This window comes from Oryctolagus cuniculus, chromosome 8, assembly GCF_051225735.1.
Source record: "Oryctolagus cuniculus isolate XC-2025 breed Fujian yellow rabbit chromosome 8, ASM5122573v1, whole genome shotgun sequence".
Classification (NCBI taxonomy): Eukaryota; Metazoa; Chordata; class Mammalia; order Lagomorpha; family Leporidae; genus Oryctolagus; species Oryctolagus cuniculus.
Window position 1 is genome coordinate 42,488,957 of NC_142874.1, and position 25,940 is coordinate 42,514,896.

Sequence of the window (25,940 nt, forward strand, 5' to 3'; positions counted from 1 at the left end):
TGCCTTAGAGCTAGTGCACCTGTGGAGTTGAAACAGCCACTTTCAAGAAGAATTATCTCATTTCTCTGAGACACCCTTTCCCCCAGTAGGCACACAGGTATGCTTTCAGTGCAGTGGAGAACAGAATCTGCAGTGACTAGTTTACTCCAAGCTTGGTTGGAAATAGACAGAGTGCCATATGAACAGTCCAGCATTATTCCAGGAAGAATAAGAAGTAGCGAGCAAAAACAGGGCAAGATAATAGTCAGAAGCTTTTAGTGATTAAAAACCATGGGTTAGGAATGCAGAAAATAGCTTTTAAGAGGCAGGCACTTGGCACAGCAGTTAAGTCACTCCTTAGGACATCCACATCCCATTTTGAAGTGCCTGGTTCAGTTCGAGCTACTCCTCTTCTGAGTTAGCTTCCTGATAACACACTGTGGGAGGCAGCAGGTGATGGTTTAAGTACTAGGGTACCTGCCACCCATGTGGCATCCTGGCTCCTGGTTTCAGCCTTGCCCAACCCTAGCTATGGTAGGCATTCTGGGAGTGTACAAGAAGGTAGAAGACTTCTCTCTGCTTGTCCATCTGCCTTTCAAATTAAATGCAAAAAAATTTAAGAAAATAGGTTTTTAAAAACATATGAAAGTGGCCGGCACCGCGGCTCACTAGGCTAACCCTCCACCTGCGGCGCCGGCACACCAGGTTCTAGTCCCGATCGGGGCACCGGATTCTGTCCCGGTTGCTCCTCTTCCAGGCCAGCTCTCTGCTGTGGCCCAGGAGTCCAGTGGAGGATGGCCCAGGTCCTTGGGCCCTGCACCCACATGGGAGACCAGGAGGAAGCACCTGGCTCCTGGCTTCAGATCATGGAAAAGGAAGACCTTTTTCTCTGCCTCTCTCTCTCACTGTCTACTCTGCCTGTCAAAAAACAAAAACAAAACAAACAAAAAAAATATGACAGAAGGGGCCGGAGCGTAGCAGGTTAAGCTGCTGCCTGCAGTGCTGGCATCACATATGGGCACAGGTTCAAGTCCTGGCTGCTCCACTTCCTATCCAGCTCTATGCTACCGCCTGGGAAAGCAGTGGAAGATGGCCCAGGTCCTTGGGCCCCTGCACTCACGTGGGAGACCTGTAAGAGGCTCCTGGCTTCAGATCAGCACAGCTCTGGCTGTTGTGGCCAATTGGGGAGTACATCAGCGGATGAAAGACCTCTCTCTCTCTCTGCCTCTCTGTAACTGTGCCTTTCAAATAAATAAATAAATCTTTAAAAAATATGACTGAAGTGCCTATGTAAGAATATAAAATGTAGAGACCAAAAACATTACCTGTTTCTTTCAGTATGGCTCACTGCAGAACTAGAGTCTAGTTTCAGGTTCAAATAACTCATGGGAAACTACACAACAATTAGCAAAGAACCACCAAATCTGAAAAATAAAACCTTGAAATTCCAAAGCCAACAAGGCATCCTAATTCCATGCTTTACATTCTTTCTTTCTTTCCATTTTCCATAAAAAGGAACACCATGATCAAACACATTATACAGCATCACTGGAAACCACACATAAAACTACAAGGTGTTTTGCATTAGAAAGTGGCACAGATGACAGCAGAGTGGCAAAGAGTACAGACATATGAGGCATCCAAAAACACAACAGTCTGCCAAGACAAATAAGGGGATGGGTCTCTATCCTCCATCTACCTCAGAACTCCTCTACTGTCTCCCACCACAGAGAAATGTGAGGGAAGAGGGCTGGGAGAAATATAGCTAGACAAAATGTCCAAGCAGCAGGCTGCTCAGCTCAGTCCTCACCATGACATACGGGATCAATGTATTCCTCCTGTAAACTCAGCATCCAATTATGGTCCATTAATATTTTATAATGTGGCAATAATTTGAAGATGGTACTTAACTGCTCTTAAAGTCTTCAGTCACAACTTCCACTGGGCATGAAAGTTCAAAACATGCTTAGCCAGTGAGAGCCAAACTGGGCACTAAGAGTTCCAGCCCACCCCACTCACATACACACTAATTGCAAGTGGGAAAGTCCGAAGTGTGGCTGCTCCCAGCCTCTCACATTTTCCTTCTTCTCTAGTCCCCAAAAAACTTCCATCCATCATGCTAAGTCAATAAGCCATGAATTACTGAGCTGGCAGGATGCAGATCATGAATATGTATGTGTGTGTTTGGAAGACAAGATTGTAAAACAAATGAGCTCCACAGTGGCGTATATGAACCCGGCACACATGCCTTTGAGGAAACGGCTGAAATAATTCCACCCATGGATATTGTTCAAGCATGGTTTTAGCACACAGTAGATGGTAGGAAAATCAGTTTTTCTGGTAGTTTTTTTGCTTCTGTTTTTCCAAGCGTACTTGCACAGAGTTATTTGCTGAGTGACACACAGCTGGCTGCTCTTTGCAAAAACCAAAGGTATAGACTTTCTTTGAGGTCACAGTTATCACTGCTTATGTCTGGGATTTGCCTGTCAAAAAGGATGGAGTGTCGAACTATTTCCCTTGCACCTGCCCTTTACCTGCTCCAGCACATGTCCCTCAAGGGCACTGCCTCCAGCTACCAGACACAGTCCCAAACTTCTGCCCAAATTTCCTAACAAAATCTAAATAAAGGAGTCAAAAGGACCCACAGAACAAAAGACCACCCTGGTCTCCAGACACCCGACAGACAATAGCATGGCTGAGCCTAAGGTGCGACTTACACAACCCTCTCACATCCAAACACCCTGCCGGTCCCCTCTTTCTAACCCTGCTAGACTCAGGACAAGCACTGAAGCCATCTTCCACTGCTACTGTCAACTGTCTACTGGTCTCCTACCAGCCCCAAGATCCCTAAACAACACGCCTGGACAAGCTGGTGACAGCCAGTCTGGCTGCTTCATTTGTTTTTGTCTGTTCTTCCACAGTTTAAACAAAACAAACAAAACAAAACAAAGAAAATACCACTTAATAATCCTTTCATGAGACCATTGCTATCTGGGGAAATTTTTTCACGGTTATCATCTTCAAACATTTATTGGTCACCTAAAATATATAAGACACCCTACCTACCTCTGAAGAGAACAGAGGTTGGCAAACTTTTTCTGTAAAGGGCCAAAAAGTAAGTATCTGAGGCTTTGTGAGCCACAGACTATGTTTAAATCTAAACCCACTGTATAACGTAACACCCATTCTCCTCCCCTGAAAACCACCCTTCTACTTTCGCCTCCATAAAATGTCTGTCCCCATAAATATGATTACTCTAAGGACTCCATATAGGTGGAATCGTGCAAAATTTATCCTTCTGGGACTGACTCACTTCACTTAGCATGGCATAGACAAGGTTTACCCACGTGGTGGCCTATGTCAGAATGTCCTTTTTTATGCCCTTTTTAAAATACTCTACTGCAAGTAGCTAAACATAGTTGTGCTCCATTGCTCAAAAAGTTTCATATTTCAGATTTCAGATTTTGGGAAAACGACTTAACCAGTAAAGCCTATGCAAGTATTCCAAAATCCAAGAACTCCAAAATCTGATTCTTTTTTCTCAAGCACTGTGGATCAGTGATACTCAACCTGTATAGGAGAGGCCTTAAATCAAGAATGAGGGTGGCAGTGGAGGAGGGGGCTGTGGCACATGGTAGAGACTAAGGAGACTGGGAAGGCAGAGCCATACAAGTTTTGGAGGAAGAGTAATGTATTTCAACATGTGCTTAGAACATGAGAAAACCTAAAAACAGAAACTGCAGCAATCTTCACATGGCTTGACCAGGGCTAGTTTTGCTAACGGGTGTACTGTCAAAGGGCTGAAGAGGCAACCAGATCCTGGGAGACAGAAGCCACGGGGAAATGTTAATAAAGATGAGCCTTTAAAATCCTAAAACATTTAAGCAGACATTTAAGAGCATTTAATAGTCTGGTGAGGAAAGGCAAAATGCTGTGAATAGGGAAAAAGCAGTCACCTCTTCAGGAAGTTGAGAGTTTTGTGGCTGGCAAGTAGAGGTAACCCCTCTCCCAAATCTAACCCTTTGTATCCCCATTTTTCCCATCCCCTTCCCCTCAACTACTCCATTATCTTGAACTCCCTTCCTCCCTGTTTTCTTTTAGTTACCACACACTTCCCAGAAGGCCAGTCTACACCTGCTGTGTTCACCTGCCACAAGAATCAAATCAGGGTCTCTCCTCAGCGCTCATTCTCCCTGGCCTCCTGCACACCAGAGTCCGTGTTACACTTCTATCCAAATGTGCTTGTCTCTGCCCGAGCGCCCTGTCCCTGGAACAACCTTCCCTAACTGCTCCTTCAAGGTTAAGCTCAAGACCATTTTCTCCCTAGCCACTTACTTTTCTATATCTGCCTCACACCCCTGCCCCACCTGCCCTGGCTTCTTTCCCTTTCAAAGCACTTATTTCAGTCTTTCTTGCACTGAGTCTGTAGTTAACCTGTCAGTCTCCTGGGTCCCAGATGATAAACTCCATGGAGATGAGAGGGTTTTTCAGTCACCTTGACTTCCCCACAAGGCCTGGTAAATACTTTGCACCTGGTGCATACTTGCTAAATGACCTCCGAATAAATGACATTACCCTTTTACCCCATGCGAGATGGAAGAATTTGTAATGGAATAACTATGACAACACCTTTGCATATAACAGTGTATAATTTTTCCTCCTTTAAAGAGGGCAGGGGTGTATTACTACCCTCTTTGTGCAGCTTAGGAAACTGACTCAGGGAAGTTAAAAGCTTGGTATAAAGTCAAGCAACAGTAAATACAAGAGCCACAACTAGAACCCAGATCCTCTGATTCAGTCTAGTGCTCTTCCGCTGCACACCCTGTCTCTGCATGAACTCATGTAATAACAATCCTGATGTTGTGAGGGTTGTCTTTGCTGTATTTCTTCATTATATACTCATGTCTCATATATTGGCACTTCTACCTGTCACATTAGGATCTAACCATAATTTGATGTTCCAGTAGACAAAGATCAATACATAAAACTAGCTGGTAACTTCAAGCCATGAAAAGTGACTATTTCTAATGAGTTTCTAGAAAATGTTAAGCAGCAGTGTACATAAGCGCTAGACCCAAACCATTCCGCAGATGCCATTTGTACTTGTTAACTCCCCAAGCTGCTGATCTTCACCAGGAGTGTGCTGGACAGCTTCCACTATGCGGCCCACCCCGGCCCCCAACCTCATCTCCTCTCCCCACCCCCACCCCCACCACCCAGATGCACTCTCCACTTTCCTCCTCGGTCTGTACCCCAGTTGCCCCATATGGGCCACATTTTTCCCACTTTCCAACATTCCCTTTTCATCTTTTGTTGTTGTTGTTTTAAAAGATTTATTTATTTGGAAGGCAGAGTTATGGGTGGAGAGGGGAGAGACAGAGAGAGAAATATTCTATCAGCTGGTTCATTCCACAAATGGCCACTACAGCCAGGGCAAGGCCAGGCCGAAGTCAGGATCCAGAAGCTTCTTCTGTGTCTCCCAAGTGAGTGCGGGGACTCAAGCACTTGGGTCATCTTCCCACGCTTTCCAGGTGCATTACCAGAGAGCTGTATTGGAAGCAGATAAACTCAAATTGGCACCCATATGGGATGCCAGTGCCGCAGGCAGCAAATTTACCTGCCATGCCAAATCACTGGCCCCTGTCATCTGGTTTTCACTTGGGTCCCCCAGTGGGATTCCAGCAGGAGATGGGAAGAAAGGAGGGGAATCGCGTTTGGCTCTTTATTCCTAACTCCCTGTCTGAGGGGTTGCCTCGGGATGGTTATAACACACAACTCAAGTTCATGGTTCTTATCAGGAAGCTCTTTCAATACAGCTGTCTATAACACTCTACATACACGTTCAGGCAGTTCTAGGAATAGTAATCACCCAGAATATGATCATAAATTCTTTAACATTCCTACCATCAAGAGGTAGATTCTATGTCCCCTCCTCTTGAAAATGAGTGGATCACCACAAACAATAAAATACAGCACAAGTGACACTGTTCAAGGTTCCAGACTAAGCCTTAGGGAACTGGCAGCTTCTACTTTCACTCCCTTCAAACAATCACTCTTGGAGCTCAGTTAACACAAAAAGTCCAACAAGCTAAGGATAACACCGGAATAAGCTCAAGCTAGCCCTGTGGACAGGACACGTAGAAGGAGGGAAAGAGGGTAGGACAAAGATCAATCCAGCCCCAAACTATTCTAGACACAGACACTGAAGTCATCCCAGACAAGGCTTCAGACATCACAGGGAAGAGATAAACTGTTCCCACTGTGGCCTGCCCAATTCCTAAACAAGACAGTTGTGATTCATAATAATGATGAATGGTTGTTTTAAGTCTCAAAGTATGGGGATAGCTTATTACACAGTAGCAGATCACTGAAACACCATGCTCTTGTAACTAGTCCACTTATTAAGGTACCCAATTTGAGTGTCACCTGCTCCTTTTGAGGCCCTGACTGATAAAATATTCATGACACTCAGTAAGACAAATAATCAGTACAGACTTCTAAGAAAATGGTAGAACTGTACACCCTCCTGAGTCAGATGTGGCCTGGAGACTTGCTTTGCTTTGGACACTGAAATGTGAACAGAAAAGATGTGTCACTTCCAGAAAAATGCCATTCCCTATGCTCTCCTCTCCCTAACAGTATGACCAGTGATATCAGTTCCCAGTGGTGAAGGTTCTATCAATCTGGATCCCTAAGTGAGGAAAACAAAAAGAAAAGCTACCTACAAATTGCTCGTTACACACCTGAAATAAACATGCAGTGTGAACAAGAGACACACATTCGTGATTTCAGCCCCTGAGATTTTAATGTGACTGCAACATAATCATCATGATGGATACAGTGAGCTCCTTTGTTAAGCAAATGACCAAAATAACCCCTTGCATTAGGGATCCATCTGAACTCCTGAATATTCAACACACCAGAAAATAAGTCATAAAAATAAGCAAATGTTTATAGCCAACCTTTTCACATCTATGGTCAGGAAAACATGGAACTCAGTCAACTATTACGGAGCTTCTAAACAAGGGTCCCAGCAGCTACACTCTAGTGTGGTTCAAGGCCACACTTCCTGCAGGTTGCTCCCAACCAGTGGCTGAGTGTGGCCTGGATATTAAGGCAGACCCATCCCTAGGAGACTCAGGCTTCCTCCAACAGCCTTCCTCAGACTCTTCAGCAGTCTCGGACATATTCAGTCAACTTTTTCAGTCTCTTTGCTTCACCTGGAAGCAGACTGGCATTGAGGTCTAACAATTCCCTTAGCCTTCTCATCTTCTCTCATACAAGCATTTCCTCATGTAAAATTCTTGCACATTTTTGTCCTATTTTGGCATTTGCCTTCACTGAGAAACCAGACTAACACAACTATACCAATGAATATTCCATCTTGAATATTTAGCTTTGAAAAAGCAAACATACAGAGACAACAGAGTAGCTCTTATTACATAAGGGCTGTTCCATTCATCTGAAATTATAACTGGTTTTTAATAATTTATATTCATATTTATAGATGGATCTAATTAATATATTACTGATATTATTTTCTTCAACATGGTTTTCACAAAGTGTAATTTTAACCTATCTCTAAAACTTTATCCTTTCCCAAATACCCAAAATAGGCTTCCAATCTCTTATTCAAAATCCTGGAGACCATGTGTATTTTGAAATCCAAAAGTTTTATAAAACATAATATGCACATCTTATACAACCTCCTAGGGGGGCTTGGGCAGTACCCTATGATCAATTTTATGAATATTTATTTCACAAAACATACAAACATTAACACAAGTGGATTAAAAGTAAATAGCCTTAAGACAGTTAAGGTAGGGTATGACACCAAAGGAGTTCAAGCAAAGGTTAGTCTGTGCACCAAATCAATTATAAGCAGGCATTTAGTTCTCAGGATATTTTGAAGTAGACACTGGAACGGGGAAATGTGGAACTGCATGTCCACATTACAGACAACTAATCAGCCCACAGGGGGAAAAAATCAAACAGGCATTTTATCTTCTTTGTACAGGGGATAATACTGAGGCTCCAAAAAGGCTCAGGTGGGTCATCTCCTTCAGGGAAACAGGATGCTACAGACATCTATTCATGGAACTACTGCCCAGGAGCCAAGAATGAGGCAGGAAAACAGTTTCTGCACTCATTGATTCTCTCCTGGAGTATGAAGATTTCTATCCAAAAACACTGTCCTGCATGCTGCCACTCTGGAGTGTGGGAAGCCGGCTTGCATCAGGGCTTCATTCTTAAACATGATTACTATGTGTGTAAATGTGTGTATACACATTTACTTTACCCATTCATCAATCTATTGACACCTATGTTGACTCCATAGCATGGTTATCTTAAATAGTGCTGTAATTAACATGGGAGTGCAGGTATCTCTCTGATAGGCTGACTTCATTTCCTTCATATATATACACAGAAGTAGGATAGCTGGGTCATATGGTAAATCTCTTGTTTTCTGAGAAACCTCCATACTACTCTTCATAACAGTCACTAATTTACATTCCCACCTTCAGTGTCTACGGATTCCCTTTTCTCTGCGTCCTTACCTGTTTGTATGTATATATGTACGTATTTGCTTCTTTTATTGCAATATACTTTCTGGGCAGTGCTCATCTACCTAACTCTGTATGGCCTCTTTGGCTCTGAAAGCTGGAGGGGGAAGAAAATCAGTGGAAACAAAAGGGGGAGGGCGGGTAGACCAGATTTTTCAGAAAGCACAGAACATGAGAACTAAAGGCTTTTGGTGCACAAGAACTGTGGGACAGTGAGTGGGGAACAGGGGCTAGGGATGACCAAAGCTTGACCCAAGAGCCGCAGGGAACTGGAACAGGCTGCTATAGATGACACTTCAATGACCACAGCTAGCATCTCAGAGATTCCACTCAGCATCACAATAAAGGGGAACTGGGAGGCATAGTTGGTTTGAAGATAGTGGAGGGACAGCTGTGGAAGGCCAAGGGCCAGTAGGCTATTTTGTACCTCTACCTCGGTGCTGTCTGCCACTGGGTCCCTGGCAGCTTTAGGCATGTGGCCAGGCAGTAGCCCACTACGAGGCCAACCAGGTTCACTGTGAAGTCCACCAGCAAGATGGGTAGCCTGATACCTGCCAGGATGAGGCGACCCAGCAGCAGCACAACACTGAAAGGGCTTGATGACCTGCAGCTCCAACTGGGAGAACTTGGGAAGCTTGGACTTGATCACCGCACTGGCTGCTATTGGGATGGTGACAAACAGCAGGGCAACCAGGATCTTGGAGATGGGTATGCGGAATGCTTCATGGATGCTGAGTGGCAGCTGTAGATAGCTGAGGACAGTGGCAGGAAACCAGTGGCAGCCACTGCTGAGATGAAAGTCACAGAGATGGTTAAGGTGACATTCGTTCCAAGAAGGATCTGAAGAGAGCTTCCACCACTGCCAGGTGACGAACAGGTGATAATGAAGTCAAGAGTCAGGGCTTTGAGCAGCATGAAGATTTTGGTCATTAGGAAAATGCAGAAGGGTATGACCAGAAACTGGCCCAGGAGGCCCAGCAGCATGGGCTGGGGGCTCCGCATGAGCCCCTTAAGAACCTGAAGTTCTATTCTGTAGCTAAATGAACACTTGTTCACAAAGATAAGAGGCAGGAACAGCTAGAGTATTGGGATCTCTGAGAAATGAGCCAGGTCAGCATTGAGGGTAACAGGGGTGTCTACAGCAGGTGAGATCTTGATGCAGAAATCTCTCCACTCCTTGATCAGCATGGGTGGGGCCTCATGGGGGTCCACAACCTAGATATGCAGTGGGGTTTTAATGGAGAATCCATTCAGCCAGTCTGCATTCTTTTTTTTTTTTAAGTTAGGAATTCCAGCTTTTATTTATTTATTTTTTCTTTTAAAGATTTATTTATTTATTTGAAAGAGCTACAGAGAGAGGAAGACATGAAGAAAGATCTTCCATCTGATGGTTCAACAATGGCTGGGCTTGGGCCAGGTCAAAGCCAAGAGACAGGAGTTTCTTCTGGGTCTCCCACATGAGTAGCAGGGGCCCTAGCATTTGGTCCACCTTTCTTCTGCTGCCTTCTTCTTCTTTCCCAGCCCATTATCAGGAAACTGGATCAGAAGTGGAGCAGCCAGGACATGAATCAGCACTCATATGGGATGCAGGCACTGAAGGCAGTGGCTTCATCGGCTATGCCACCAGGCTGGCCCCAGTCCACATTCTTTAATTAGGGAATTTAGTCCATCTACATACTAAGTTATTATTAAGTAATGGGTTAGTCCTGTCACTTTTCAAAAATTCCTTCTGTTTAAATATCCACTGTTCTTTTTCTAGGTGGCTTTATACTTTCACCTGCTTTCATGATGATAGTTATCTTTCCTTTTCTTCTGAATGTAGGACTCCCTAAAGCATCTCTCATAAGCTTGGTCTGCTGGTGACAGATTGCTTCAGTTTTTGCTTTTCTTGGAAAGTCTTTATTTCTTTGCCATTTATGAGGGACAGATTTTCTGGGCATAGTATGAAGGGATGGCAGGATTTTTTTTCTTTTATAACTTGGAATACATCACTCCACTTTCCTCTTGGCCTGAAAGGTTTCTGCTGAAAAGTCTGCTACTAATCTATTGGGGAACCCCTTATGTCTGATCTGATGCTCTTCTCTTGCAGATCTTACAATTCTGTCCTTGTGCTGTACTTGTGAGGGTTTGACTAATTTGCCGCAGTGAGGAACTTTTCTGTTCATGTCTTTTTGGGGTCATGTAAGTGTCCTGTACTTTAATATCCACATCTTTCTCAAGATTGGGGAAATTTTCAGCTACTATTTCATTGAATGGGTTTTCTATGCCATTGTTCCTCTCTTTGCCTTCAGGAATTCCATAATTTGAATACCTGCTCACTTGATGGTGTCCCAAAAGTCTTGGAGGTAGTCTTCAATTTTACATATGTATAGGTGGGAAATTTCAAAAGATCTGTCTTTGAGTACAGATAATATTTCTTTGGCTTGATCCAGTCTGTTGCTGAGGTTTTCAGCTGGATATTTTGCTTGACTTGAATTTATTTCTTCACTTCTCTTATTTGGCTCTTTTCCGAGATCTTGATCTCTTTGTTAAAAATTTGCATTCATATCATGCATGCTGTCCTGATTTTGTTTAACTATCTGTTTGTAATCTCTTGTATCTCTTTGAGCATTTTTATAATAATTATTTTGAATTCTTTATCAGGTATTTCACCAATCTTTTTTTTTTTTTTTTTTTTTTTTTTTTTTTTTTTTGGAGTCTGCTACCAAGCACTATTTTATTCCCTTGGGGGCATCATATTGTCTTATTCTTCATACTTCTTGTATCCCTACATTGATAGTTGCACACCGGGAGTATTAGTTGTTTCTGTCACTTTCATGAGGAAGTATCTTCAGGTGGTGGTTTGATCGGGTATTCAGGCTGTAGCTCCAGCTGGATCTGCAGTATCTTCTTCCACAGCAAAGAATAGCAGCAGCAATGGGGACAAGGAGGACTCCTCTCAGTTCCGGCAGGAATGCATGAGTCTGGGAAGCAGCCCAGCCCACAGGGAAGAGTCTAGGGTCATGAGGGTACTAGCCCTCAGTCCGCAGTGGTTAAGTGTTTTTTTTGTTTTTTTTTGTTTTTTTTTTTTTTTGTTTTTTTACAGGCAGAGTGGACAGTGAGAAAGAGAGAGAAACAGAGAGAAAGGTCTTCCTTTTGCCGTTGGTTCACCTTCCAATGGCTGTCGCGGCCGGCGCACTGCAGCTGGCACATCGTGCTGATCCGAAGCTAGGAGCCTAGAACCCGGTGTGCCAGTGCCGCAGGTGGAGGATTAGCCTATTGAGCCACAGCGCCAGCCGGTTAAGTTTTGAGAGTTATCACTCTGGTACCCACACTGGCATGAGTGGCTAGGGTTGTAGTTAGCACTGGCCCAAAGTGCAGTAAGGATATGCAGGTCTACATGATGGCATCCCTAGGCTTCTATGAAATGTTTTGGTACCCATCTATCTTTTCAACCTTAAAACAATTATCCTGTGTTACGTTATCTGGGGTTGGAGCAGGAACAGAGTGAGCAATCCTGTAGCCACCAATAACGCAATGGTAGACCAAACCAACAGCCCATAGTCCGCCAAGATCAGCTCAGCATGGGGCAGAGCCTAGGCTCACTTTGTTATGGACTATCTGCTGCTGAGGTAGACTTATCATCCAAGGACCACTGCAGTCAACCACAGGTGATGCTGAATGGCATAAGAGTCCAATTGACTGGGGCCATGGAACTAAGATATGCCCAGAGGCTCCATTCATAGACATTGGCCTGGGGACAGAGACCATTAGTATCCACACAGAGATGGTCTTACCACTTCCCAAATGCAATCTTGTGCTCACTTTGGTGCCTTACTCCCCAGTGGCTGGAGTCTTGCTCCTAGCTGTCTGCTCATCATTCACGGAGAGACAAAAATGCAGCCCCTTGACTGCTCATGCTCACACTAAATTGGGTTGTATGTGAATCTCACAGCCACAGAACCCTGTGATGTCTTATGGATGCACACCAAGCCCACAGAAGGTTGGAGGTGATGCAGGTTGGAACATTAGTCCAGTTGCTAAGGCATCTGTCTCCACCTAATGCCAGGGTGGATCTTCAGGCTCTGTCTGCAGGTACTAGCCTAGTAATAGGAGCCTGTGTTCTCTATCTGGTGCTGGGTCTCACTGTAGTAGGACTGGTACTGATCTTAAGAGCAAACTCCTGATCTTGCTTTCTGCCCTACTCCCCTGTGAAAATATTATTCCTCACCATCTGCACAAGGGACCTGTCCAGTTCTAGGTTTCACCACAGCAGGCCTGGTACAGAGTTTCAAGTATAAATGCTGGACCTAATCCCCTCTCCCTCCCCTAAGCAGGAAGCTATCTCTCCATGCTGTGCTACTATGAGCTGACAGAGGGATGACATGCTAACTCTTTCCTTCCAGCCTTCTTAAATGTATCCTTTCTTACTATTATACTACAACCTGGCTTCCACAGATCTTGTGAAGGTGACTTGATCCATAAATAGCTGTATAAATTGGTATCTCTGTGGGGAGACTTGCTGGGACATCTTAATTAAGCTACCATCTTGCTCTGCCTCCTTACTTTTCATTTTATATTTTCAATATTGACTCTACCTTATTAAGAATAATCATGTATAGATTTCATTGTTTTAAAAATCTTATATTTTGATTATGGATATTTGAGAAAAATATTATATAAAATATGCAAAGTACTATATAATAAACTATTATTCTTTTATAAATCACTGCCGAGGAAGGGCCAAGTAACAGCACTACATTTGCACTTTAACAAGCATTCCATTTATGCGTTATTCTGTTCTTTTAAGATTTATTTAAGAGTCAGAGTTACAGAAGAGAGATGGAGAGACAGAGAGGGAGTCCTTCCATCTGCTGGTTCACTCTCCAAATGGTCACAATGGCCAGAGCTGGGAGGATCCCAGAAGCTTCTTCCAGGTCTCCTTCCTGGTCTCCCATGTGGGTGCAGGGGCCCAAGCACTTGGGCCATCTTCCACTGCTTTCCCAGGCCATAGCAGAGAGCTGGATTGGAAGAGGAGCAGTCGGGACACGAATTGTGCCCATGTAGGATGCCAGTACTGCAGGTGGTGGCTTAACCTACTATGCCACAATACCAACCCCCTCTCCCCTCCATTTATATGTGTTGTTTACTCAACCTCCTAAATTTTAAGATACTGTGCTCAAGGGGTCAGTGCTATAGCATGGTGGGTAAGGCCTGCCACCTGCAGTGCTGGCCATATGGGCACCAGTTCGAGTCCAAGCTGCTCCACTTCTGTGCCAGCTCTCTGTTGTAGCCTGGGAGAGCCGAGGAAGATGGCCTAAGTACTTGGGCCCCTGTGCTCCCATGGGAGACCTGGAAGAAGCTCCCAGCTCCTGGCTTCAGATTGGCACAAGTCCAGTCGTTACAGCCATCTGCGGAGTGAGCCAGCAGATGGAAGACCCCTCCCTCCCTCCCTCCCCCTTTCTCTCTGCCTCTCTTTAACTCTGCCTTTCAAATAAATAAATCTTTAAAAAAAAAAGAGAGAGAGAGATATGTGTTCAACCCAGGAGATACCTGCAAAACACAAGCGAGCACTACCCACTGGAAAGTATGCTGAAGATGTGACATCCAAATAGACACTGAACAAGTGATCACACATGTAATGATTTAATTCCACTTGTGCTAGGTCTATGAAGGAGAAGTGTGGAATGATCAGTAAGATCCTCATAACAGCTCTCAGGGATAGCTTCTCATCCTCAACTAAGGGTAGAGTTATTATTAATATCTGTAATATTAACTGATGTTAATTCTAATAACAAAACATCCTGAACAAATAGTAATTGTAATAATTTTCACTGATAATGACAGGAAATTATTTTATGTCAACAGGTCAATGAAGAAAACGATGAAAATAAATGAGGAAGAAAAATCTAAATGTGTGAGAGTCTACAGATAATTACTGCAAAGGAGTTCTAACAGCACTGCTGTGTTCTTACAGAGGAAAATTCCTCCATGCAGAGGCCTACAGCCTACCAATCTGAGACACTCACCATATCTCTGAAACAGCAAGACTCTGACTACAGAACAATGACCTAGATAAGGTGTCTATTCTCCACATATGCTCCATATTTGCCAAGATGAATCGGACTTCATAGATTTGCTACTTTGTGCCCATAAATCACAAAAATAACCTGGTAATCTCAGTAATTTGATGTCTAAACCATACCTAAGATTACTTCCTGAACCTAAAAGCAACACAAAGCTCCTAGTCAGACCAAGTACCTATTCTGGAAAACATGGCCACTGTGCTCAAAAGATATTATATATGGGGAACAGGCATTTATTCTAGCGGTTAAGACATCAACATCCCACATCACAGTACTTGGGTTTGATTCCCAGCTGCTAACTCCAGCTTCCTGCCAATGTAGACCCTGGGAGGCATCAAGTAATTGCTCAAGTAGTTGGGCCCCTCCCACCTGGGAGACCTGGAATGTGTTCTGGCTCCTGACTGGCCCTGGTCCAGCCCCAGCTGTTCTAGACACTTGGGGAGTGAATCAGCAGATGGCAGTGCACTCTATTGCTCCCTCTCGCTCTCTCTTTGCCTCCCTCCCCTTCTCTATGTCCGACTCTCAAATCAATACACAAAAGTGTTTTTAAGATACTAAATGGTAAAAGCCAGCAGCACAGCAGGTTAAGCTGTTGACTGCAATGCTGGCATCGCATGGAGTCCTGGCTGTTCTGCCTCTAATCCAGCTTCCTGCTAATGCTCCTGGGAAAGCAGCGCAAGATGGCCCATGTGACTGGGTCTCTACTACCCATCTGGGAAATCTGAATGGAGTTCCAGGCTCCTGGCTTGTGCCTGGCCCAGCCCCAGCCATTGAGGCCATTTAGGTAGTAAACCTGCAGACAGAAGATCGATTCTTCTAATTCTGCCTTTCAAATAAATATATAAACCTTAAAAAAAAGATACTAAATGGTAAGAGGTGAACCTCTTCCATCACAACCTGTTGTTCTAAACCAGAAAATCCCTCAGCAAAAGTTGCCATAACCAGGTATTCTTATATTCTATAAAGTAAGAGCCCATAGAAATAGAATCTGAAGATGTAGAAAGGTGGATATCCCATCAAAACAACATATACATTGCTCCTAAATTTTATCCCTACCCAAACACTTGACCAATATCTTATGAATTAAATACAAGTCTCTTCACTTAGAATTTTAGGTCCCTAGGTATCTTCTGACAGCTCACAATGGAAAAAAAAATAACAGTTGATTTATTAAATGAAATGAGAGCATCATAAGGAAATTGGAGTGGTGTTACTGAAACAGACAACCTTTGATGGGGCCTTAACTTGGCTTCACTCTAATTTTTGCTGTCACAAAAGTATTATAATAGAAAATTATGTTCCATTAAGGAGATGGCACATCCATGGCACTTCTGCTATCACTGCCCCTCCCCATGTCAACACCAGAACTTGCATTCTCTGACAGACATGGACTCGAAGGACAGCTTAACAGTTAGAAATAACCACTCCCCACAAACTGAACGAAGCAGGTACAAGAGTCAGATTCTACTTGCCAATCTTACTTCAGGCTATTTTACTTGCCATTCACAATGCCATATTCCATGACACCAAATGGAATCCATCAGACTTAATCTGTGGCTAGCGTTAACATTATGTTGGATATTGCTAAGGAATATGGATGGGATGAGGAGAAAAACAAGGTTAAGGCCACCATCAACTCAATTACACTGTGTTTACCTTACTCAGTTTCCATCTATAAAAAAAAGATTACATTAGACAATCACTGACCTTATGAAGAGCAGGAGCCAAGACAGGTACCAAGAATCCATTGTAAATGTAATTGACAAGCTGATTTCGAATCAGGGGGTGAGCCACCTAAGACAGAAATAGGAAGTCATAAAAAAGAGTTCAATCTTTAGGACTTCTTAAAATCAAACATTTCTGTGTACAACCTAAAACTGAAACAAAAATTCAAATTTTGGTCATTTGAGAATTAAAGAACAATTCAGACCTCATACTGCCATGTAATTGTTTCAAGTGGTTTATTCCAGTATAAACATCCCACCTAACATTGGCCAGAACAGGTGTTTAGCCTAATGATTAAGACACCAGTATTCCACATTGAAGTGCCTGGGTTCCACGTGTGGGAACCTGGGCTATGTTACTATCTTGTGGCTATGGTCCTGGCCCAGCCCCGGCTGTTATGGACATTTGGAGAGTGAACCAGCAACAGATGGGAGCTATCTTGCTCTGTCTCTCTCAAATAATAAATAAAAATTAATTTTTAAATAATTAGCCGGCGCCGCGGCTCACTAGGCTAATCCTCCGCCTAGCGGCGCCGGCACACCGGGTTCTAGTCCCGGTCGGGGCGCCGGATTCTGTCCCGGTTACCCCTCTTCCAGGCCAGCCCTCTGCTGTGGCCAGGGAGTGCAGTGGAGGATGGCCCAGGTGCTTGGGCCCTGCACCCCATGGGAGACCAGGAAAAGCACCTGGCTCCTGGCTCCTGCCATCGGATCAGCGCGGTGCGCCGGCAGCAGCGTGCCGGCCGCGGCGGCCATTGGAGGGTGAACCAACGGCAAAGGAAGACCTTTCTCTCTGTCTCTCTCTCTCACTGTCCACTCTGCCTGTCAAAAAAAAAAAAAAAAAAAAAAATTGAAAAATCAGTAGAGATTGTACTTTCAAATTTCAAGAAATGTATAAAGTATTTCAATAAAGATTAAAATAGACTAAATATAAACAAGGATTCATATATTAAAATTAACAAACTGGAAAGTGTAGTTTTTCCTCCTGAATTCCTTTAGGTCTCATCTCAAGTTGTGATTAACTAAAACTAAAAGGGTATAACTGTCATAATTGGACAATTAAATACATGTATCTTGCTAGAACAAAGAATTTTCTCATCTTGAAGATACATTTTGATAGTCATTTATACTAGGAAAAAAGGCATTTAGAAATATTGTCATAAAAAACAGACAATGTTCAGAAACAAAATACATTATGATAGTTACCACACATCTCATATTTTATTTTCAAAATATATTTAATTTAGATAACCATTTATTGATATCTTTTGTAATTAATCCTTTCAGTACCCCAAAAAATCTTACAAGTATATGGTTTCAATTTCAAAAATATATTATTTAATTTCCCTATTCTTAACTATGTCCAATTAGCTTTACTTGTCTTTCTTAAAAAAAAGGCCGGCGCCACGGCTCACTAGGCTAATCCTCCGCCTAGCGGCACCGGCACACCGGATTCTGTCCCGGTTGCCCCTCTTCCAGGCCAGCTCTCTGCTATGGCTCAGGAGTGCAGTGGAGGATGGCCCAGGTGCTTGGGCCCTGCACCCCATGGGAGACCAGGAAAAGCACCTGGCTCCTGGCTCCTGCCATCGGATCAGCGCGGTGCGCCGGCCAGGGCGGCCATTGGAGGGTGAACCAACGGCAAAGGAAGACCTTTCTCTCTGTCTCTCTCTCTCACTGTCCACTCTGCCTGTCAAAAAATAAAAAAATAAAAATAAAAAAGAACAATAAAGTAAAAAGCAATTTCTAGAGAAATCAGGATAGATTTTTAAGTTACTGATAATCTCTCTGTGTACAACTGAATAACTAACAGTATTCTATATTTATTATTTCTACACACTTCTGCAAGAAAATGTTGATAGACTGTAATATTAAAGGAAAAAAATAATTTAAAAAGTAACTCATTTGTCTTATATATAAATAAAACTTCCCTTGACTTAGCAATAAAAGTGAGATGAGAACTAAAGTAATTTACTTGCATTTTCTTTGAGAAGCTATTTCTTTATTTGTTAGATAAACAGATTATAGCTAACATTTTTCATCCTAAGATTACCATAAAGTAAACCTGATTTCTTAATAAATCCAACATTAAGGTAATATTTATACTACATAGAAGTAAAACATTTCTGATGAAAACCAATTCTACTTCCTTTAAATATACTACATATATATATATATCAGATTTTTATTGAAAACAATAACAATAACAAAAGGTAAAAATCCAGCCAAGAAGCCAAAGATACAGGAGTTCAGTGGTTGTTTTTTCCCCAAAGCAGGCCAATTTCAAAGCAAATTTAATTTGGGTTGCTAAGAAGATGCTTAACTTCTTCTAAATTCAATTGGGATAACAATATTCTTTATGTAGCATGCACCATTAAGCAAAATAAAGTGTTTTCCTTTGTAGACTCCCAAGAAGACCTAGAAGTAAAAGTAGTATAACTCGGAATACTTAGAGGCCTAAAAATATCTATTTAATGAGTCTAACATCGAACTTATTTTTGATGGTTAAGTGGATAATCAAAACAGAATTAATACTTCTTTATAAAGAAAACCTAGCCATTTTTTTCCTCAATTAAAACTTCCCAGAAGCCTACAAACTAACATTCTCACTCACTTAAGGACATTCAGTAGGCTTGACATAAAGCATCAATATTCCACATGCATTTATAAAAATAAACAAAGTGTATGTCTGCAAACTATTTACAAAGAGGTCTTTTATTGTGCTTTGGTACCTGGATGACTGCATTGCAAAACTCCAAGGAGTTCATGAACTGGACGAGAGAAGGCAGTAGGAGCCAGTCATCTTTCAGAAGGCAATGCCATTCCTCGCCTTTCTCTTCTAGCTTCGTAGGCAGTGAAGAGTAGAGACCACTGAGCCCAGTTGCAAGTACCTACATTCAGAAATACAAAAGTAATTAACAGACAGCTGACAGGTGACTCTGGTGCTGCCAGTCCAAAGACCAAACTCTAAGTAGGAAGGTATCTACGATACCAGAGGATATCAGCTAGGTAGGAAGGATTCAACTGTTGGAAACTGCAGGGAAGAGCAATAGCATCATCAGAGCTGTTTGGTTAATGCATACACAATTGATATAGGTTGCTCACCTCTTATGTGCCAGGCACTGTGCTGTGGTGGAAATGGGAGGAGCAAGGAGGACACGTTCAAAGGTGAATAAAACATGAATCCTGCCCCCCAAGAAGTTCAGGAGCAGAACAGGTTCATGGGCAATGTTACATGGAATGCAAATACATGGAATGCAAATACAGAAGATGCACATGTATCACAGCCTAAGGGAGGAAGTCCCAGACTAAGGTGGTCCAGGAAAGGTTACTCAGACAGGAACCACAAGTATACTTACGAGAAAGATTCCCTGCAATGCCTGGCACATTCAAGGTCATGACTGACACTTATATGTTTATAGTTTAGAAACACTTTTACGTATATCATCTTATCTGGTTGTATTCACAAACAACTGCAAATAGAACTGAGAGATGCGAGTCAGTTAGATGTGATGACAAGAGTTGGCACACAGCTAAAGCAGATTCACACTGAATCACTATTGAGAGGAAAAAACAGAGAAAACACACTTGAGCATCGCATGTGAAGTGGATACAAGGGTTATCTAGCCGTGACATCAGTGGGTATTAAGCCACAGCTCCTGAGGTTCACTTACTCCCTTTAGAGACCCATGCCTACACTGACAGCATTTGGCCTTTGTAAAGGAGAATGAAAGAGAACTTAAAATTAGCGAATTATTAAGCTTGGTTATCAAGAAAATAGTGATGCCTTTAACAGAGACAGCAATGTAGAAATGGAACCCACTTAATGCTGAGTGCTAGGTGATTTTATCTTGGGTTGTACAAGACCAGGGATTCACAACTACCTCCAACTGAGAAGTGATGCTAGCTAGCTAAGCAACACCTTAAAGATCCTTTTCTGGCAAATATGTACAGAACAAATAGGAATGGCACACACTGGAGCCACAAGTTACCTTCAAAAGGCACTGCTCTGTCTGGCACAAATCCTGTGGCTATGATGAACTAAAGCGGGATGGAAACATTCAAAAAAAATATACTAGTAGTTCTAGTACAGCCTAGTACATTCCTAGTAAAGTAAAATTATAGTAAAGCCTAAAAAAGAAATAGTGATCTCACCACCTAATGAGAGATGAATGGCAAAGTGTTAGAAATGCTCAGAAAACACAATAGAAAATATATAGTGCTGTGGGTATACAAAAGACCTTTAACTGAGATTTGGGGGATGGGCAGCAGAAAATATTCTCAGAAGCAATGTCCAGGATGCCAAAGAATAAACAGGGAGTAGCCAGAAAAAGAATGGTGAAGGGAAGATATTGTAAGCAGAGGAAATGGTACCTGCATGTTTACAGTCTCCTTTATTCACTTTTTTTTTTAAGATTTTTATTTATTTATTTGAGAGGTAGTTACAGTGAGAGGGAGAAACAGAGAGAAAGGTCTTCCGTCCGTTGGTTCACTCCCCAATGGCCACAACGGTCGGAGCTGCGCCTATCCGAAACCAGGAGCCAGGTGCTCCTTCCCAGTCTCCCATGTGGGTGCAGGGCCCAAGGACTCAGGCCATCCTCCACTGCCTTCCCAAGCCACAGCAGAGAGCTGGATTGGAAGACAAGCAGCCGGGACTAGAACCAGCACCCATATGGGATGCTGGCGCCGCAGGCGGAGGATTAACCTACTGCACCACAGCGCTGGTCCCATCTATTCACTCATTTATTCACTCACTGATTAAGAAAAATACTGAGCAATTACTCCAGATTCAGGTATAGAAAATACAACAGGAAACAGCATGTACTAAAGCTCAGAAGAGAGAGAAAAGATGGTTTCTTCCAGAATCTAAGAAAAGCACAGAATTGTTAGGCACAGAATCAGAAAGAGGCTGAAAAGATAATATGGGAGGAGCCAGCACTGTGGCATAGACAGCTAAGCCTCTGCCTGCAGTGCCAGAATCCCATATGAGCGCGAGTTCTAGTTCCAGTTGCTCCTCTACTGATCCAGCTCTCTGCTATGGCCTGGGAAAGCAGTGGAAGATGGCCCAAGTGCTTGGGCTCCTGCACCCGCATTGGAGACCTGGAGGAGGCTCCTGGCTCTTGGCTTTGGATCGGCTCAGCTCCAGCTGTTGCGGCCATTTGGGAAGTGAACCAGCAAATGGAAGACCTTTCTGTCTCTCCCTCTCCCTTTCTGTAACTCTACCTCTCAAATAAGTAAATAAAATCTTTAAAAGTTAATATGGGCTGGATTCCCCAGGGTTTTATAGGCAGAGGTTAGGAGACATTCAAATGGAGAGTCCAATTGACATACAATGTGCATCTGATGCTTGAAACAGAGCTGGGGTCTAGAGACAGGTACCTGGAGCTATCCACCTGTGAATGGTATCTCCAACTATGTAAACCAGATTGGGGAAAAGAAAAGAGAGATTTAGACAGGTGAGACATGATAAAAACAATTCACAGCGCCTGTCATCAGAAAACAGAAAGTCAGAAGGTGGTGTGGGTTTAGATTATGGTAAACTTGGAAAAAATATTTTCTACAGATTCATGCCTCTCTTTTCTTCTTGTCCTGTTCCCACAGCACTTTGTTCACCTTTATTCAGCAGCCACCTGGCTTGCATTTATTAAAGTATAGCCATTTTCTCCATCTCACCTGATCTGACTTGCTCACTCCAGTCCACAGTGGAGGTAAGAATGTTTCTCCAGTCAGGTGTGTTGAGTTTGAGGGTAGTAGTATTTCCCACAAATGACACACTCAACAACAGAGTACAGGCCTGGGAGGTTTTAACACAGAGAAACCAGAGGAAGGCATAGGAGGAACTGGGGGCAGAAGGGAATTGTACAGGAGCCTACACGGAGTATACAAGGCAATGAGAGATACAGATGAACCACCTCAATCCCAGAGAAATCAAGACTGTATACATTTCTCTGTTCTATTTCCTAGTAACCTTTATTCACCCATTCATTCACTCATTTAAAAAAAAAAAATACTGAGCACTTACTCCAGGCCAGATACTATATTAAATACAGGAAGTACAATAGTAAACAAGATAGAATATTTATCTCTTTCAAAATCAAGGCATCTGTGGTCCCAAAGGAGAATGTCCCCTATTCAAAATATTTAACTCCTTGTCAACTACTCAAACTAAGCACTTTAATTCCAGTATTGAATGTCTCGCACATGAGTTGCCCATTATAAATTAGAAACCTCTGGCAAAAGAGAACAAAGCCCAAAAGTTCTTCTTGAAGAGAAATCTAATCTTGATGCCACATTTTTAAAATCAATTACATTTGCTAACTCATGCTAAATTAACCACAGAACAAAGGCTTTAATTCTGCATACTCCTGATTTCTTAACCACTTTCAGGCTTTGAAGATGAATTCATAAAGACAGGCTTAATTTGTCTGACTAAAAAGCTGAGAATAACTATTCAGTATATCAATATAATTACAGCAACATTAATTTTCAAATTACATACATCATTGACAGTAATTAAAAATAACACACACCTAATATTCACTTTTTTAAATTAGTATTTGGAAACGGGCATGGAGGGATCTGAACAGAAAGAAGCCTGCTCCTACACAAGGCTACTGCCCTCACAGGATGCCCCCTACTCAGAGTGCCTCAGGCTACATCTTCAGCTGAGTGAGAAGGGTCTTGCCATGCTCCTGCCACTATAAAGTGATGATGTCTCTGCTACCTTCCTCACAAGCACAAGAAAGGGGCAGGGCAGAGAAAATGAATAGTCTCCTCACCACAAGGCTTTGCTCAGAGTTCAGGTTCATTCACTCAGACCACATACAGGATGGTACTGCAAAAAATTCATGGAAAAATGAAAACATAAGCTTGTTGTGATGCAGAACAATCTTTTTTTTTTTGCACAACAATCTTAAAATCCATACATACAAGGGGATCTTTAAAAAGTTCATAGAAAATGTTTATTATGAAAAAAACGACACATGGATTTCTATCCCTTTACATCAAAATAAACTTATCTTTTAGTTCCATTTTTCCATGAACTTTTTGAAGAACTCTAAGATTTTGACAATACAGACTGTGGGACAAGCATATGGAAGATTGGTACTGGGGAAAGAGCAGTGAACAAGTCAAACCTGGGGAGATACAGAAGACAGCTAATAAACTAATAACCACAAGAAAGTTAAGTGCTATTCAAAAGACTACAGAGTGCTGTGGCAACAGGGCAAGGGAAAAGGGGAGGTAGCAACAGGTTGGTACGTCATTTTTCCAAGTTCAAGAATTTAAAAGCATAATCTATTTACTTTTAAATTTTCATTTCAACATAAAAATTGTTATAAAAATTTGAATACATACATATACTCAAGAACTAACTAAAAATAAAATGTCCATCCACTATTTTATACTTTATTGATCTTGACCACAAAAAATGTAAAAACACTATATTTATTCCAACACATTAAAAACTAACCCAATATCTTTATGTCCTCCCAAAAAATAACCTAATCACCATATGAAACCATGTGAAAAACAGACAGAAACAAACATATTTCCTAGCAGCAGAACAGCATGAGTAATTGCTGAGATCATGGGTAGTAATACCAAGCTAATACAATTTTGAACCACTCTCTGCCACTGACAGGAGTTATTAAAAATTTTTAAACTTCAGTTTCTCCATTGTGTTATTGCAAAGCTTAAAGAAAATAATGCATGTAACAAAATTAGCATAATTTACACACAGTAAAGTGAGCATAATGTGCACATACCATACACAGGATGTATATGCATACCATATATTACACAGAATATTAGCATTATGTACACCGCAAAGTTTCCATTGGAGAGAAGAGAGATGACAGACACTGAACAAGTCAAGTAAAGTCGAATTTTAAACATCCAATGGTACTTAGATAATTTTAGCAAAAAACAAAGATTTTTAGCAGATGGCTTTGGTCTGCAGCTAGCAGCAAAACACCTGGTGGGGACCATTTGACACACCTCACCAAAATAAAAAGCCTCATAAATTTTAGATAGGGGATAAATAACTCTCAACCTGCGGCTATGGACATAAAGGTTGCTTTTTCAATCTGCATTTCTTGATTTGTGTACATGGTTTCCCACATTTGCCAGTAGGAAACAAATGGCAATGGACTAAACACTGATATTTGGTTTTAAAAACTCCAAAAAAATGATAGCTTTATTTAGTCTTCTACCATTTGTTGTCATCAAATTGTTCCCTAGAGTATCCTCATCTCCTTTTCTTGGGAAATCACAATTGAGATAAGAGGCAACAAAACTCACAAGCTCTTCTATCAGCTATAACAACAAAAGTTTCCAAAAGTGGCCCAATTTCCTGAAAAGAATCATTACTCTTCCAACAGCTTGATGCTAACACACTTTGACAATCATACTAATTAGAGAAAGCTTTTTGTCAATTGTGGTCCTTAGCTGGATGGTTAATAGAGTATGCTTTTATCTTCAACACAAAGAGCCTTTTTTTTTTAATTATGTTGTCAGATGTAATTATAGAAAACTGGGTACAAATGAGATTATGGGATCTATCCTTGGGGGCAACTTAACATACTGAAGCTCATCTTCCAGTCTAGGAAATAAGGTCAGCTGGAGATGTTGTTTTCTATCCAATTTTAATGAACTGTACAGTATTTTAAAACACATTTTATAAAAATAATTAGTGAAATCTACTTATAATACAGTAAGTGAACACTAAACATTAAAAAAATGTTCCATTCTTGTCCTAATATATTTAAATTTTAAATTATGAAATAAGCATAAAGAACAGAATTACAATCCATCAAGATTTCACAGATTTTGTCATAATGTCCTCACAGCACTCTATAAAGCGTAGCCATTCCCTTTCCTCCCTTTTTCCCCAAAAGTAACCAGTCCTGAACTTATTATGTATTATTGCTGTGCTTGTTTTATGCCTTTACTGTTTATATATGTAACCTAAAAAGAGAATACACTAAAGTCATCTGTTCTATAACTTTATGTACAGGTAGGCATTTCGCTTAGGGATTAACACACCAGGAACCATAGAAGAGTACCTGGGTTTGATATCTAGCTCTGGCTCCTGGTTCCTGCTTGCTACAAATGTGTATTCTGGGGAACAACACTGATGGCTCAAGTCACCCACTTGGGGAGACCTGAATTGGGTTCCTGGTCTCTAGCTTCCACCTAACCATTGCAGGCATTTGAGGAGTGAGCCAGTACATGCAAGCTCTTTCTCTCACTGTCTGACTCTCTTTCTCTGCCTCTCAAATGAACATTTTTAAATTTTAATAAAGTTATATGTAAACTATGTAAATACTAAGATACTGCATGCATGTAACTTTTTGCTACTTTTTTACTCAACGTCTTTTTAGATTTATTGATATTCATACATGTAGATGTAGTTCCATGCTAATGCAGTAGTCCATTGATGTTAGAATAAACCAGTTACCTCTCCCTTCATACATTTCTTCTTCAAATAAGCTTTTTACTGAACATCTATGGATATGTATCCTTGTCAATATGTGCAAGATTTCACTAGGGCAAATACCTAGAAGTAAAGTTACAGGATAACAAATTATGCAAATATTTGATTTTTATTAAAT

General features: G+C 41.8%; 1 protein-coding gene and 1 pseudogene across 3 annotated transcripts in view; both read right to left on the reverse strand.

The window, feature by feature from the left end:
- The window catches only part of FHIP1A (FHF complex subunit HOOK interacting protein 1A), a 290,881-nt gene that overhangs the window by 64,860 nt on the left and 200,081 nt on the right, over positions 1–25,940 (reverse strand). For all 3 annotated transcript variants that reach the window (XM_002716896.6, XM_008267334.5, XM_017347298.4), the window contains 2 exons: positions 19,059–19,217; positions 16,316–16,402 (listed from right to left, as the gene is read on the reverse strand). In XM_002716896.6, the coding sequence (XP_002716942.2) occupies positions 16,316–16,402; positions 19,059–19,217 (246 nt within the window). The remainder of the gene's footprint in view (positions 1–16,315; positions 16,403–19,058; positions 19,218–25,940) is intronic.
- Positions 8,529–10,724, reverse strand: LOC103350696 (P3 protein-like; annotated as a pseudogene).